The 16,124-nt window shown below is 35.4% G+C and overlaps 2 protein-coding genes across 10 annotated transcripts in view; both read left to right on the plus strand.

Annotated features, from left to right (window-relative positions):
- The window catches only part of LOC128860577 (zinc finger protein 316), a 128,059-nt gene extending 120,803 nt beyond the window's left edge, over window positions 1-7,256 (plus strand). For 4 of the 9 annotated variants that reach the window (XM_054098178.1, XM_054098176.1, XM_054098177.1 and 1 more), the window contains 5 exons: window positions 26-968; window positions 4,418-4,624; window positions 5,873-6,159; window positions 6,255-6,359; window positions 6,593-7,256. In XM_054098178.1, coding sequence (XP_053954153.1) covers window positions 26-968; window positions 4,418-4,624; window positions 5,873-6,159; window positions 6,255-6,359; window positions 6,593-7,153 — 2,103 coding nt within the window. In that variant the 3' untranslated portion in view covers window positions 7,154-7,256. The remainder of the gene's footprint in view (window positions 1-25; window positions 969-4,417; window positions 4,625-5,872; window positions 6,160-6,254; window positions 6,360-6,592) is intronic. The other 5 variants (XM_054098180.1, XM_054098182.1, XM_054098183.1 and 2 more) reach the window with 5 other exon arrangements.
- Window positions 7,154-13,161, plus strand: LOC128861947 (ras-interacting protein RIP3-like; the record flags this gene model as incomplete). The annotated part of the gene is made up of 1 exon (XM_054100321.1): window positions 7,154-13,161. A coding segment is annotated over one exon (546 nt), but the record flags the coding sequence as incomplete, so codon positions are not given.
- Window positions 13,162-16,124: the final 2,963 nt, after the last annotated feature.

Genomic DNA, 16,124 nt, shown 5'->3' on the forward strand with positions numbered 1-16,124 from the left:
TTTTTTCTGTGTAATATTCTTGCAGGTCGCCAACCTGCAGGCCAACCAGCAGCAGAATTCGGCGCAGCCAAATCCAAACCAAAGCAACAATGACCCGCAACAACACCAGTCCTCGGGCGGCGATGCCGGCACGGGGAACCCACAGCAACAACACGTACAGAACGGCGGACCCACACAGCCGGGCCAGGCCAACGATAACTTCCAAGCGCCTCAGGGTGGTGAGCTCGGCGGCTACTATGCGCCACGCCATCCCGCGCCACAGGGTGCCATGTTGCCGCCACCCGGTTTCCCAGCACTGCACTATCTCAACAAACCTGTGCTACCCGGCATGACAGGCGCCATGGAGCAGAATGGTGGGCTCGAGGCGTATGCCATGCCCGAACTGCTGCCAGGCGCTGGCGGTGGCGGCGGTCCACAGGGTAACAACGGTCAGCAGAATGGTGGCGCTGGCGGCAATGCACATAACAATGGTGCCAATAGTGGCGCCGAAGGCACTGGCCCCACCACTGGCGGCACAGGCAACGGAAATGGCACCGGCACTGGCACCGGTGGTGGTACTGGTACAGGTACTGGCACAGGCAGTGGTCGCGGTCGTCATCCCAACCCCAATAAACCGCCAAAACCACATAGCGACTTGCGACTGTTCAAGTGTTTGACCTGCGGCAAAGATTTCAAGCAGAAGAGTACGCTGCTGCAGCACGATCGCATTCACACCGATGCTCGTCCGTATCCATGCTCGGAGTGTGGCAAACGTTTCCGCCAGCAATCGCATCTGACGCAACATTTACGCATACACGCCAACGAGAAACCATTCACCTGCGGCTATTGTTCGCGCAGCTTCCGTCAGCGGGCGATACTCAACCAGCACATACGCATCCATTCGGGTGAGAAGCCCTACGCATGCCCAGAGTGCGGCAAGCACTTTCGCCAGAAGGCCATCCTCAATCAACATGTGCGCACCCACCAAGGCGAGCGACAGTTATTGAAACAATTGAACAAATTGCAAATTTGCAGAATTTGATTATTTAGGCAGAGGCAGAGATGCATACATACAGTAAACTCATATACATGCAAACATTTAGCTGGCTACCCAGCTGGCTAGTGGAGGCACATACAAACAGTTTAGGCGCAACTACTGTTGCTAGCTTATACAGAAAGTTTAGAGCTCAGTTCTTGGGCAGAGCGTAGATACAAGAATCCTGCTAATGCCCCTGCAAAATTCCAAAATTCAAAATTTACAATACACTTTCGTCTTCTATGCACCTTTGATAGAAGGAAATGGCTGCCCTTTCAGAATGGTGACTTATTTCTTTTGGCTAAAATAAGAGGCGGTTGAATTAGGTTGACAGAGTAAATAAGTAAAAAAAAAAACAAGTTTATCTATATCCAGTTATGGAAGACACTTATGCTCGTATTCTTATGTGTTGAATTTTTTTTTAATAAGTTCCAGTATTATTATTTTTAATACTTTTTTTTGATTAGAACTGATTTTGTACAAAATTTAGCAAAGCTTATAGCTTAGATAGTTGGGGAGTGTTTTTATTTTAAGTAAATACCAAAGATACAGCTATTCTGTAGAAGAAAACCTGCCCTTCGTTTTAGAGGGGCGGTTTATTTTTGTACTAAATTTAAATACAAAAGCTTAATTGTGTCTTCATTTATTTCTTCTTCGAGTTTCTGTTTCTTCGGTTTCTGAATAATCACATATTTAATATCAAATACATTGATTTGTTTCAAAATCCATTAAATTTTTAACTTTAAACTAAAACAAGTTCAGCACTTTATATTAATTATTATTTTGTAGTACTAAACAATCTTTTTGATCTAGTAAATACTGGATAGTTTTTCAAGGCATTCGTACATCGTTTTTTATTTTGGTACACTTACATTAAATTTTTTTAGTACTTAAAAGTTTTTTTACTTAAAGAACATTTCGAATTAAAATTATTATTAGTATTAAAACTTTTTTAGTACTATTTTTTCAATTAAAGCAAATATTAAAAAAATATTTTAAGGATTTAGTACGACATTTTTATTTTATTTTTATTACTAAGTAATAATTTTTTTGCATTTTCATTCAATTTTTTTAGCTCTTTAAATTCAAATTTTTTAGCGTAAAATTGTATTAATATTAAAAGATTTTATTAGTATTAAAACATATTTAGTGCTAAACATTTTTTTCATTTTCGATTGAAGTAAATATTAGAATAATCTTTTAAGGATTTATAACGAAATTTTATTTTTTTTAGTACTACAATTGTTTTCCTTTTCGATTAAGGTAAATATTGAATAATATTTTAAGGGTTTAGTAAGAAATTTTAACTTACTTTTTATTACAAAGTGCTAATATTTTTGCATTTTCATAAAATTTGTTAGTAGTTAAAAGTTGTTGTATTTAAACTTAAATTACTATTTACACTTGATTAGTACTAAAACTTTTTTAGTACAAACACTTTTTTCTTTTACGATTAAACTAAATATTGGCATAAAAGATTATTGGCATAAAGGATTTAATGCGAAATTTTCTTTTATTTATATTACAAGCCACTAATTTTTCTTGCATTTTCATTCAATCCTTTTTAGTACATTAAAGTTGTTGTACTTAAATTCCAATTAATATTAAGATTTTTTTGGTACATCAACTTCTAAGTACGAAAATCTTTTTTTTCAATTAAGTTAAATAATGAATAATCTTTCAAGGATTTAGTATGAAATTTCATTTTCTTTTTAGCAAACTAAGTACTTTTTTTCGTTTAAATAATATTTTATTTCTGTTTAATGCGATCAACGAAGTTAAATCTTCAAAATCAAAACTTAAAAACCATAATTTGCTCAGAACGAAATTTTATTGAGAATTTTTTAGTACTGAATTCATTTCACTAGGATGAGTATAGGCTAAACTCTATCACTTCGTTTAATTTTTGTATAATTTTTTTAGTTCAATTTTTTTTAGTACCAATATTTTTTCTTTAAATATTTTTTTTTATTTTTTTAGTGCACACACTTCTTTAAAGCTTTAGTACAAGTTTTTATTTTATTTTAATTAATTTTTTTTAGTATTATAAAGAGGTTTTTAAACATTTTTTGAACATTTCTCAATATTTACTATTTTTCTTGGTGTATGCCAGTACCAAGCCTCACTTCTCACAGCTTGCCTTACACTCATACCTTATTATTATTATATGAGGCGATTTAGCAGTGCGACCTGTAAGATCTATTGAGCCCCTTCATGGCTGCAGAGTATTTCTCTAAGCCCAACAATAACTTAACTTACAACATTGCTTTTTTAAAAGTGAACATTAGTTTAATAAATGTATTTTTTATTTAATTTATTGGTTTATCTAAAACATATTTTATTCCATTTATTTATGTGCATTGGCTTTAAAGTTCTATGGCTTCATTTTAACTTAAAGTTTATTTCATCCTAAACTTAAATTCTAAAAACGAAGATTTTCATTTTTATTTCCAAGTACAAGTGGAAGCTTTAAATTTTTGGAAATTTTAATTTTTGTGCTAATTTAAATTTTATTCAGAAATGAATTTTCGATTATATTCAAGTTTGAACATTTGCAGGTTTTGCATAGTATTTGTGCATTTATTATGCGGAGAAAATGCGCAACGCCGTAATGGAAAAAAATTGTCAAAAATACATGAGAATTTTGAGCTTTTTCAAATTCGCACCTTATTTTACAGCGTAACAATTTTTTTTAATTTGTATTCTAATTAAAAATATTTAAATTTGGACGAAAATTTATCGAATTTTTGTGAATTTAAATTTTTTATGGTATTTATGAAAGAATTTTGAAAACTGAAAACAAAGTAAACAAAACTCGTCAATATGTCGCGTATATACTATTTTTATTAGGAGTGAATATATGTAGTAGGTATTTTTTGGGGCAATATAGATTATATATAGCTTTAAAACTGTGTTTAGATTCCAAAGGCCATAGTCATTTCCAAGTCACCATTTTGAAAGGCGTATAAATCTGGCACAAATATTTTCGGCATATTTTTTATTATATAAGAAAAAATTGATTATTTTACCCCAATACACATTATTACATACATTAGAAACACTTAAGACAAAGTAAAAACAAAAAAAAAATAATATTGAGAAAAAATCATAAACGTAAAGAAGCCCTAAAAGTGCTGAAGCACTTCGCCTGCTTAATTATTATTCTATTCTACTTTATTTTTCTGATTTATCATTTGAAATCTTATTGTAGTCTAGCTTAGCAAATTTTAAAAGTTATTTATAAAAAGTTTTAAACTGCTAACAAATGGGTAATCAACCCAAATTCGTAACGTGCTAACAGACTTCTGTTTTCGTTTCCATTTTCGTTTTCTTTTGCATTCGCACGTCTTGAAAACGTCATCTCTCGTCCGTCGTCCGTCGCATACACGTACCGATAAACAGATGTCTCACCGAATCTTATATTCAAGAATGGCCCACATCCAACTCTCTGGCCACAGGATGTTCCATATCCGGGTGATGAGACTGACACGAAGAATGACATAGCCAGCGGTAGCGGTTACCATGACGAGGATTCACAGGGTACGCCAGACGGCAGCGGCGGTATACATTATCCGTCATACTTTAAGGACAACAAAGGTAATAAGAACTGTACGTATACCAGCGATTTTTTTACTTTCCTTTTAATTTAAGCATTATTTTATATTTAGTGATTATTTATTTTGTTATTGTTTTATTTATTTACTATGTGGTGATTTTTATAAGAAGGTATTACTTAAAGCTGGATTAGAATGCAAGAAATATTCACCTCCACCTGCATGACATTCAAAGTTAACAAACTGCCCCGGTATGCTGTATTAAGTAAAATATTTCAGTAGTTAGACCCAATTTTGTGATGTTTATTCTCGTCTCTGCCATCAACAACTTAGCAGGTGTCTAATGAAGCTGGAGTCTGTAGAGGTATTGATTTTTTACATTTGACCTTTTGGTTTATGTCAGTATCATCGGCATACGCCAGCAATTGTACGCTCTTATAAAAAATTGTGGCTGAGCAATTAAGCTCTGCGGCTCCCATGATCTTTTCCAACATCAGGTTAAAGTCAAAGGACAGAGGGTTACCTTGTCTGAAACTCGTTTGGTATCAAACGGCTCATAGAGGTATTAATTCTGACGCCGCTCCATGTGTTGAGCAACGCCATTTTGCGCAGCCTTATTCATTTGCGGGGCTACCGAATTCAGACATTGTGGCATATAGGCAACTCCTTTTCGTACTGTCGAATGCAGCTACTTAAAACAAAAAAACAAAAATCAGTGTACCTTCAATTGGTCGTGACGGATCTAATCAAAAAACAAAAAATAAGAAAAATAAAAAAAAAAACATAATTTTTTTTTTCAAAAAATCAAAGCGTGATTAATACGGAAGCTCTGTGAAGAGTAAAAGGAGCAAAGTTACATATCTTCAGACGTATTTTTCTGCTCATTCGTTTTCTCGGGTAAATGTTCAGTATTATAAAGTGATTTAGTGCTGCGAGCTGAAAGATTTATTGTGTCCCAAATGTTCCGTAAGTAGAGTTCCTAACGGAGGTATGTTTGTATGTGTAGTGCAAGATTGCGTCGAGTGTTGATGAAGAAGTGAGCCTGGTTAAGATGCCATTAAATTCTAGGACGCGTTTAGCGAATTGCTCGGATTTCTCTAAGCAAAGCTCCATATTTTACCAGAGAAAGGCATTCCTACTTGTTTTGCTTATTTTTCCAAACCGTTGCTACATTTGGTTTTAATTTTATATAACTAAATAAATTTATTTAATTCATTGGTTTTATTTTTTATTATTGCATCAAATTTTATGTTGTTGATTCATGCGTTTTCTTCCAATTTTCATATACAACATACATATCCAGGGCAAAAGATATTGCCTGATGTGCTGCAGCATATCGGGGTACGACCAGCCAATATGCCACTCTACGTACGTTGTCCCATCTGTGACAAGGAATTCAAGCAGAAGACAACACTGCTCCAACACGGCTGCATACACATCGAATCGCGTCCGTATCCATGCCCTGAATGCGGCAAACGCTTCCGTCAGCAGTCGCACCTAACGCAACATTTACGAATACATACGAACGAGAAACCGTTCGGTTGTTTGTATTGTCCGCGTTTCTTCCGACAACGTACCATACTGAATCAGGTGAGCGTTTGGCACCGACCTTGCACCTTTTTAAATGCATTCATTAATAAATTATTGTTCTACTTATAAATTTCATATTTTTTTAACCGCTGCAGCATATTCGTATTCACACCGGCGAGAAGCCATACAAATGCGCGCAATGCGGCAAAGATTTCCGACAGAAGGCCATACTGGATCAGCATACACGCACGCACCAGGTAGTTGTAAACTTGTAGATTTGACAAAAAGAAAGGCATAGACACATTTTGGAGTTTATATTTCACCTCATACCCACCACAGTTGTTTAGATAAGATGTAATTTTTCGATAAAAATAATTTCCACGTCGATTACTTGTATGAAATACCTCAAGCATTTCTCAGATCTCCTACATAATTTTATTTTACTTCTTTCTTACCCAACTCCTCGCTAATCTCCTTCCCCTTGCATTCACAGGGCGATCGACCGTTCTGTTGTCCGATGCCGAACTGCCGACGGCGCTTCGCCACCGAAAACGAAGTGACCAAACACATCGACAACCACATGAATCCGAATACAACAAAAGCGCGTCGCCAAACTAACGCGAATAATCCGAATGGCGCCAACGTCAACAATCCGAATGCCAACAGTCATGTCGCCAGTGCAGCGGCATCTGCTGCCGCAGCCGCAGCCGCCGCCAATCATTTGATGAACGAAACCAAGAATGCGGCACAACAATTCCTCAACAATAACAATCCGGCTGCGGGCGGTGGCGATAACAAAGCGAATATATTGCCACGCGCCATGGCGGCCGCGCAAAATGCGGCCATACAACAGTCTGTGGTCAAGAATGAGCTGTACTTCCCGCAGTGTTATGGACCGCCATTCCAGCAGGCGTTTCAAACGCAGGGACAGCCCACAGCGGCGCATAGTGGCGGAGCGGCTACACAGCCGCCAGTAAATGTGACGGTGCCGAACTCGGTGGCGCCAGGGGTGGTGGTGCAACAAAATACGCCCACATCGGTGGTGGCTCAGTGACATCCCACCACAACGACGGCAGCCGCAGCCGCCGCAGCAGCTGTGGCGGCAGCAGCAGCAGCTAACAATGTGGCAGCGCAGAGTGGCGGAGTAGTGGTGCCCACAACGGCAAGTGCAAGCAATAATAGCGCGGCGGCACAGCAACACCAACAGCAGCAGCAACAACAACAGCAACATCAACACCAGCAGCAGCAGCAGCAGCAGCAACAACAACAACAGCATGCACAACATGGCCTTTCACCGCCACAAACAGTTACACTTTCCATAACATTGCCACCAGTAGCACCGCTGCCCAGCGCCACCGCAGCAGCGGCGGCAGCAGCTGCAGCGGCCGTAGCGCATCATCCAGTGCAGGCGCATCAGGCCTCACATGTGGGCGGCGGCGCGAGCATCTGTGGACCGCCAACACATCTGCCGCCAGCGCATAGCGGCGGAGGAGGCGGCGGCGCACTAGGAGTGCAGCCACCGCCACCACCACCACCACACACACTGTCACACGCTATTCCTATACATCCCCACATACACTCAATATTCGGATCTCTATGATGTCATCAAGCAGCAGCCTAATTATATGATGAATTTGAGTACATATAACTGAGAAGCCAACAAAAATACAACAACTAACAAACAAAAAAAAAAAAACAACAATATTGAAAATAAATTTAAATGAGCACATAAAAACGAATAATGCTAAAAATTAAAAAATAAATTTAACTTGCAATAACGGTACACCTACTAAACTACGCAAATAGCAGCAAAAACACGCAAATTATTGTAACACCTACTCAGTCACTCACGCAATTTCCGTTACTCCAGTGGAGTGCACTGTTGAGCGCTGATTTCGCTAGATTACACAAAACTGTATTCACACGCATACACATACGATATCTGCATATGGATGTATGTATAATGTTGCCAAATTAAGCCAACAAAGCGTACACGCCTACTTCTGTTTTTAAATACTACCACACAAACGCATGCGTACATACATACTTATCATTTACGTTGAATGGTTTCAAATGCGAAAGAAAATACATTTTAATCTTAGTTGTGTATTTATAATAACAGTAACGCATGAAAAGGCAAAGCGGAGTGTAGTTTGAAAATCAGAAAATCACAAAAAGCAAGTAACTAAAATACAAAAAATGCGTCTGAATAATTGTACCGTAAAGAGCACTAAATTCTTGTGTGTATTAGGCGTATCTGCATACTACCACTACCAATTACCGTTTTATACTTATACTACTATTTTTAATGCTACATATTTACGACCGTGCGTACTGTGTGAACGAACAATTCTGCAATGACAAACAGAACACTTGTTTTTTTTCTATTGTAAACCACTTTTGATTTAATTTTATTTTGAACAGCAAGAAATGTTAACGAAAATTGCTGCAAATATGCAAAATATATTCAATGAAAATCTAAGCAAATGTTTCTCCTATACGGGCCTGCTTATATGTAATTACTACTACATATACATATATAAAATAACTATAATTTCTAATATTTTTAATTTTGTAAGCGAAAACTAAGTTTAAAGCATAAAAGCGTGTGAAGTAACAGCAGAGCAAGTGAAAAGTAGCTTTTAATTTTATTATAATTCTCTATCATTACTACTACTTATATGTATACATACAAACAATATTATTTTTCATATAAACACGCTCACACACTCAACTACTCTTAAACATTTTCACCACTCGCGCCACACCCACACACATACATTCATTTATGAGCATACATTTATGAGTAAAATGCGTTGATTTGTATGCCTGACTTACATACTTACATACTTGCATATAATGTGTAGTTTAAACCATAACAACAACAATAAAGCATGCCATTTACAGCGTGCGCCAGTCTTTTCGAAAAGGACTCTAAACTCCTTCAAAGCATTAAGAGACGGAAAAACAAATTGAATACATTTAAAAGGTAACAGTAAAAAATCCATACAACCGGAAATTACATAACCAAATAATAGACAATATGAAATAGTTGATTGAAACAACAAAAAAACAGGCTAACAAAAGGAAAAACCGAAATGCCAATAATAAAGTAGTGCAAGTAGTGGTGTCGTATGTGAGCAGCTGAGCGGCATTACCACGATCTCACAAGCCTTTGGGCGATGTAGTTCTTCCAGTATATTTGGCCAGCTTAACAACAACATTTTCAAGGTCCACATGACCGCAAGAAGACTAACTGCTTACCTAGAATTGATCTCTGTTCGAATTTTTTTAATAGCAATTTGGCTTCAACACCGCATTGCACCTAAGAGGAGAGAGAAGCGATATCTGTGGCATAAATAAACACTGTAATAGCCTAGGCAGACGGCGGCGTAATCGGGTTTACCGGCGCAGTTAATTCTGATGAAAATTGTAGCGTGACAGACGCTTGTTACGCGGATTAGAGAACAGCTGATTTGCTTATTGGTTAGTTTTGTCAGTAACATATGGATCGTATTTGTTGTCAAACACGGGTAGTAGCTGGCCTGATACTACGAAACACCTTATATACTTAGGCGTAGTACTGAGCATAAATAAGGATGCATTCTTATGACCGTATTTGACCATATCAAATTTGTGAAGTCTTCATTGATATCAAAGGAACAAAAGCTGCAGATGTACAAGAAAGACGACATACGTAAAATGAGAATCTCACAACACAGAGCCGAAGCGGGCCGTCGATGAATAATGGTATTGTTGAAAAGGCAATGGTCCGCTCCGGATTGTAATGTCAATATTGATATGTTATTAAGAAATAATTATTTAGTTAAAAGATTCTTAAATTGCAATTTCTCGAACTGCTCCAAAAGATCAAGCAAATTAACGTAATTTCGAACGAGTTAGTGCAAACTAGCATTGCATCCAGTCTTGCTTGTTCTTCTCTTTAAAACTTTTCCGACGTTCGAACAAATCTGAATAGATCTTGTGGTGCCAAGGAGCTACGGTGGTCGTTTCTTAACATCAGTGCCAAAGGCCTTAAGCATAATTCGAGCGAAGGCCAGGCAGATGCACAGAAAATAGTCGTCTCATCCTCCTCTCCACATGCTAAGCAGAGTGCAATGTGTGAAATGCCTACCTTTTCCATGTGCTTCGCTTATAGAAAGTTATCAGTCCAATTAGCTAATAGCTGCTTAATGACAAGTCGCAGATAGTCGGTCGGCCGCGAATATTTAGTCGGCATTTTGAATCAACTACTATAGGTAAACACACACAATGAAAAAATGCAGCTCTCTTCTAGGAATGACTTCAAATCCAAAAAGTCTGAAAACTGTAGGCGCCTCCGCATGTAGGACTAGATCAACAAGTGCGCCAAAAATTGGAAGAGAAGCTCGGTCAAATACCTAAAAAAGAATGTAAACGCCGGAAATCGAGTCGAAATTTTTTAGTATCAGCCCAGCTCAGCACTAGCACTTGAATAAAAATATGAAATTAGCAATAGTTAAGCCTTTGGTGCGATTCTCATGCAATTTTTAAAATTTGCTGATTTTAAAACAAAAGCAATTACTGGTTTTCGAAGCAGTAAACAGAGCTGACTTAAAAAACAAGGATATAGCTTTTTACAGTCAAACGAGATGAAGACGACTTGAAGGTCTAGTTAGCAGTTACCAGTTAGATAAAAAATCTTTTCATCTAAAATCTGAGAAAATGTATCTAAAAACAGCTAGGCTTACCATTTAGCCACCATTGCAGAGGCTGTGAGGACCTTTCAGAGCAGGAGACTGTTGAGCACTGCCTCTGTAGATGTCCGGGTTTCGCAGGGAGACGATTAGTGTCGCTGAGTGCTACTTTCTTCGACTGCCTGGGGCAGTGCGCCGAGCTAAGTCGCATCAATCTTTCCCATTACCTCAACAGCTCTGGCTGGCTGTAGATATTTGCCTGTTAGAGGTCGCATAACGCTATCAAAACGGCGGTTTAAAGCTACGTGGGGTGTGCCAGAGTGGTACTTAAACCATTTCAGCTACTTAGCTATCTAAAATTGGGCATTAACTCAAATCGTAGACGTCTAGTTTTATTTAGCGGAAAATCACATACAGCTACTATGAATTGTGTAGTTCGGTTTTTCCTCATTTCTATTGTTCTTCCAACAATGGCATTAAAAACACGTTCAAACAATAGTCACACCTACACACACATGTATACATACCTACGCATATGCCTTTTGTTTTCTTCAACTTACACTACTCGTATTAAAAAACTGGTTTTAAAAGGCAAGGCAAGATAAAAAATTAATTAAATTTAGTTTTAAAAGCAAATACGTTCGCATAGTTTTTCGCTTAAGTGATATAAAAATTTTTAAAATAATTGTAGACATACAAGAAATACTTTAATACTTTTATGGTTTACTATGTTAACGACTCACAAGCATACATACAAACATATGTACGTTAAGGAATGAAGTAAGATTTTGAGCGCGCAAGTTGAAGTCGTACTAGGCGCGCTAGAGGAAGAACAAAAAGAAGAAAGAGCGGCAACAGCGGCAGCTGAGCATAGCTGAGTGTTGCAGCAAAGTGATGAGCATGAAGAAAGTGTCGAAAAAATGACTTTTACTTTATGTTAAATTTAACTTGAACTTGATACTTTATTTTAAATTAAAATTTGATATATTATTTTATAAAAAAAAAGAGAAAAAAAAACAATTTTTTATAAATACATTTTAGTTTGTCACAAATGAGTATGCAATTATAATTTTTTCGTTAACGTCGTTGTGCGCAAGCAAAATAGTTTTTCTTATTACCACGTAACTAATATTAATGTAATATTTTTTCACAGCAAAATGTGATTTGATTTTTCATGCCTTATTTTGATAAATGCCTTTAACTCCTTTTATTTGTTTTAATTTTTATTTATTAACAAACATTTGAAAAATACTTATTTAAAGCGTGAAAAATGCGTATAAGCAAATGTCTTCCCAATTGTAAATTATTTAATATTTTTTTCATTGCTGTTTAAGTTTTGTAATTTTATGCTGTGTTTACTTGTATACTCCCTATAGCGTGCAGCCACACTAGAAAAAGTCACTTTGAATATGTCCCTTAAGAAAAATTTATTGGAAGTGCTTAGCACGTTTTTTTTTTCTTAAATTCCTTGCTTACTAAAAGCGCGAAAACTTTTGATTTTTTGTGCGCATATTTCACGGGAAATATAACTCGTTAGGTGCCATAAAAGCAGCAAACATACATAATCGATATGTTAACAATGCAAAGCGTTGAAGTGATGATGTAAGGCATTACCTGGTAATGCCATGTGACACGAGTTGGCCAAAACTATATTGCAAATATTTAAACAAACAAAAAAAAACTAATGCGCAAAAAACAGGTTCGCGCTTTTGCAGACAAGCGAGCGTGTGATTTCAAAGACTTTTCGTGTGGGTGCGCTAAGTTTTTCCCCTGGCAGCAAGTGAGAGAGATTTTTTAATTGTATTGTAAAAATAATTCAAGAATTTCGTTAAGTGTGAATAAATTTGTATGCCTTATTTTTTGTATTAAATGGAAAAACAAAAACGTATATGAATTCGAGTTCGATTTTGTATAATATAATTTTATTATTTTATATTTTAAAAGCATTTATAATTGTTAAATTATTACAAAGCAAAAAAAAAAAAAATTAAGTAAATATGTTTCCTAATGAGCAAAGTAATGATTTCTTGCAAAACTATTTATAATTTAAAGCAGCATATACGTACGAAAGCAAACAACACCAGCACACACACACAAAAACCTTATTAAACGTACATACATACATATAAAATACAATATTGAAAATCTATATATCTACTATATATATATATATACATACATACACGCATACATGCATACATACATACGTGCATATGTATGTATATGCAATGTGACGTTGTAATGAAATGAACTTATAATTTTTCTTGTTTATTTTTTTAGTTAGTTAAGTTTTAAAGTAAATCAACTTGCATCTTACAAATGTTCGCTGATGAGAAAAAAAATATTATACATACTTTTAAATAAAAATATATATAAATTTTTTGAATGTTTTGTGTTTGTTTTTTTTAGTTTTAAAAAGATTTTAATTTTCACACAAAATTAAGCAAATTCGATTTTTCAACTTGGGCTGCTGCAAACGATTTATTTAAACTTGCACCGAAAATGTGACGCTAAGTATATGCAGATGTAGTAGACCCGCCTATTCGAAAAAGAACAGATGTATGTGAGCGATAAGTGTGCGACGCTTTCAGTATAGTCTGTTAAAAACTATTTTTGTTTTTTTTTTTTGAGAAAAAAAATGTTCATTTACTTGTGTTCGCTTTTTAAAAGTGGCTTAAGCTTTTCTGAAGCTTTCGCTATAGTCTTATAAAAACATATTTTTTGAAGAAACAAAAATTTTAATTTGCTTGTGTTCGCTTTTCAAAAGTAGCTTAAGCTTTTCTAAAGCTTTCACAAAACTGCAAAGTTGCGTTCCCTTTTATCGTGGAGCGCCTTCATTTAAAGCGACAATTTTAGCAAATATCTTCGCTTGCATATTCATTTAAGTTTTAAACACGTCCCACTTGTTTATATTTTTATTAAAGCTTTCAAGACCTTATTAAAAACAAAACCAATTGAAGAAAACAAATATCTGAATTTCAATAATTTCATGTTTTACGTTTAAGTTCTCTCAGTGCTTTCACGGGAGCTTTCATTTGCTATTTTTTACAATTACTTCATTAATTTTTTTTGAATGCTTATCGTTTTTCTTAAACTTTCTCATTTCTTTAACTCACTCATAACAAGAAAAAAAGTCCAGAATTCCAGAAAAACGCTTTCGAAGTTTTTAATTTACTTTGCCTTACTAAGTAAAAATTAAGTACACATTTTAGTCTAATGAGCGACTTTTAGAGGTCATTTCATCATTTTATTATGACTCTCTGACCTGAAACCGCAAATGATAGAATAATTTTTTTTCTAATTGCGGTCGCCCTTCAGTGGGCAATGTCAAACTTCCGAGTGCATTTCAGCAATGAAACGTTTCCTCATAAAAATCTATCAGCCGTTCAGAGGCGGCGGAAAGTTGTAGATCCCTCCATTTGTGGAGCTAAACCAAGGCGCCCAACTCAGTTAGGAGGGAAAGCTCTGCTAAAGAAATAACAAATGATGTAAGCGCCAATTATATATATGAAGCTTTCGTTGCGCTTTCATATTTTCATGGCGCCGGTTGGCACGAAAAAGAAGATAATGGCGCACTTTCTTAAACTCAGCTAAATCGAGTAAACGAAAGCTTTCACTGCGCTTTCAAAAGAGCTTTCAACTACTTTTCAATCTATCATAAAAAGTTGAAACTTTTTCATTAGCCATCTCTTGTTTGCTGCTCAAACTTGGCTCATATTTTTAATAGAATTTTCATGCAAATGTTAATACTAAAAGCTTTGTGAGTGATTTCGCTTTCTCTGCGTTTTTGGTCACTGTCAGTCATCTCTGCGTTTTTTGTAATATAAAAGCTTCACCTGAGATTCGATATTTTTGTTCTTCAAACTTGTTTCACCAGCGTTTTTTAATTATTAGCCAGTGCTGCGTTCATGTATTCATATAAAAAATTTTTGTTTGTTTTATAAATTATAAATAAATACATAAATAAATGCTTTTGTGAAAGGCTCATTTATGATATGCCCTAGTGTTGTTATGCAAAGGACGCACTTTTCTCTGAGTTTTTATCAATTAAGTCAAGAATCTTCAACCTGTATTCATATAAATCTGAGTATTTATTTACTTATTCCTGAATTTTTCCTAATTTATAGTATGCATACTGTGGCATACTTTTATTTTTGCTTTATTTTCAAACCGTTACTCATAAGAGGTTGACTGGTGACTCATGTTTTGAAAATTTTAAATGTTTTTTTCAAACATTTTCGTGTAAGCTTTGCATAATATTTGATGAATTTTCTATAAAATTACTCTAAAAATCGCCTGCAAGCTTCTCTTATTTTGTTTTATTCTCACATCCTTTCTACTGAGGCAAAATGCCTTTCACATCGACCAACGGCTGCGAACTTTCTCGCAAATATTCGACCATTCACATGCACTTTCAGTTCATTTATTACAAAGCTTGTAGATCCCTTGTTATTATACCTAATATTTCTTTGTAGTAAAAGTATTTTATTGCGTTTTTATTTCTGCACATGCGTTTTTACGCCTTTATTCTTCTTTTCTAGCTTGAATTATTGTGAGAAATCTTGCTTATATCCATTCCACGTTCGCGCATTTATCGCCACTCACACTGCAATTGTTCATTTTATTTTCTTAGAAATTTTATATTCGAAAAGGAGCACAAATGTTCGGCTATTATTCACAAGTCCATTAAATATGAATTTTCCATTCATTAAAACAAAACTTTTGGTAAAATATGAAGGCGTCTGTTTGTGATAGGCATCGGTTGGCACCGAATAGATCCCAATACGGGGTTAGATAGGAATGATGACAGCGGGATATGGCTTGCGAAATAACGAATGACTATTTTGGCTTAGAATGAAATTATTAAATATTTGGCAAAAATGAACTTGTAAATAAATAAATATGTATAAGGAATAGCAATTGGAAGGGAAAAGTGTTGAGTTTAGGTATTTGAATGAATTTCGACATGGAAAAATGATGTGCAAAAGTTTTATAGTTAAAGCAAACGTGAGGGATAAGTAATGAATGGAAATAAAATATAGTGAAGAAAAAGTATAAATTGTTTTGGATTTTAAGGTTTTATAAAACAAACAAAAACAAACTTAGACAAAATTTTGATTATTTTTAGGCCCACACTTAATAAATATAAAAAATCTAAATTAACAAGAACTAAAAAAAAAACAAAATTAACTACTAAACTTTCGGCTTAGACTTTTTTTGGCGACAAATAAATAAATTTAGAATCTACTGTTTGGCGTTTAGTGTTGGAAAAATATAAAAATATAAAATACCTAAAAACCAAAAACAATGCTTTCATTGGAATTATCAAACTACAAGCATGATTTGCTA

This window comes from Anastrepha ludens, chromosome 4 (assembly GCF_028408465.1).
Source record: "Anastrepha ludens isolate Willacy chromosome 4, idAnaLude1.1, whole genome shotgun sequence".
Taxonomy (NCBI): Eukaryota; Metazoa; Arthropoda; class Insecta; order Diptera; family Tephritidae; genus Anastrepha; species Anastrepha ludens.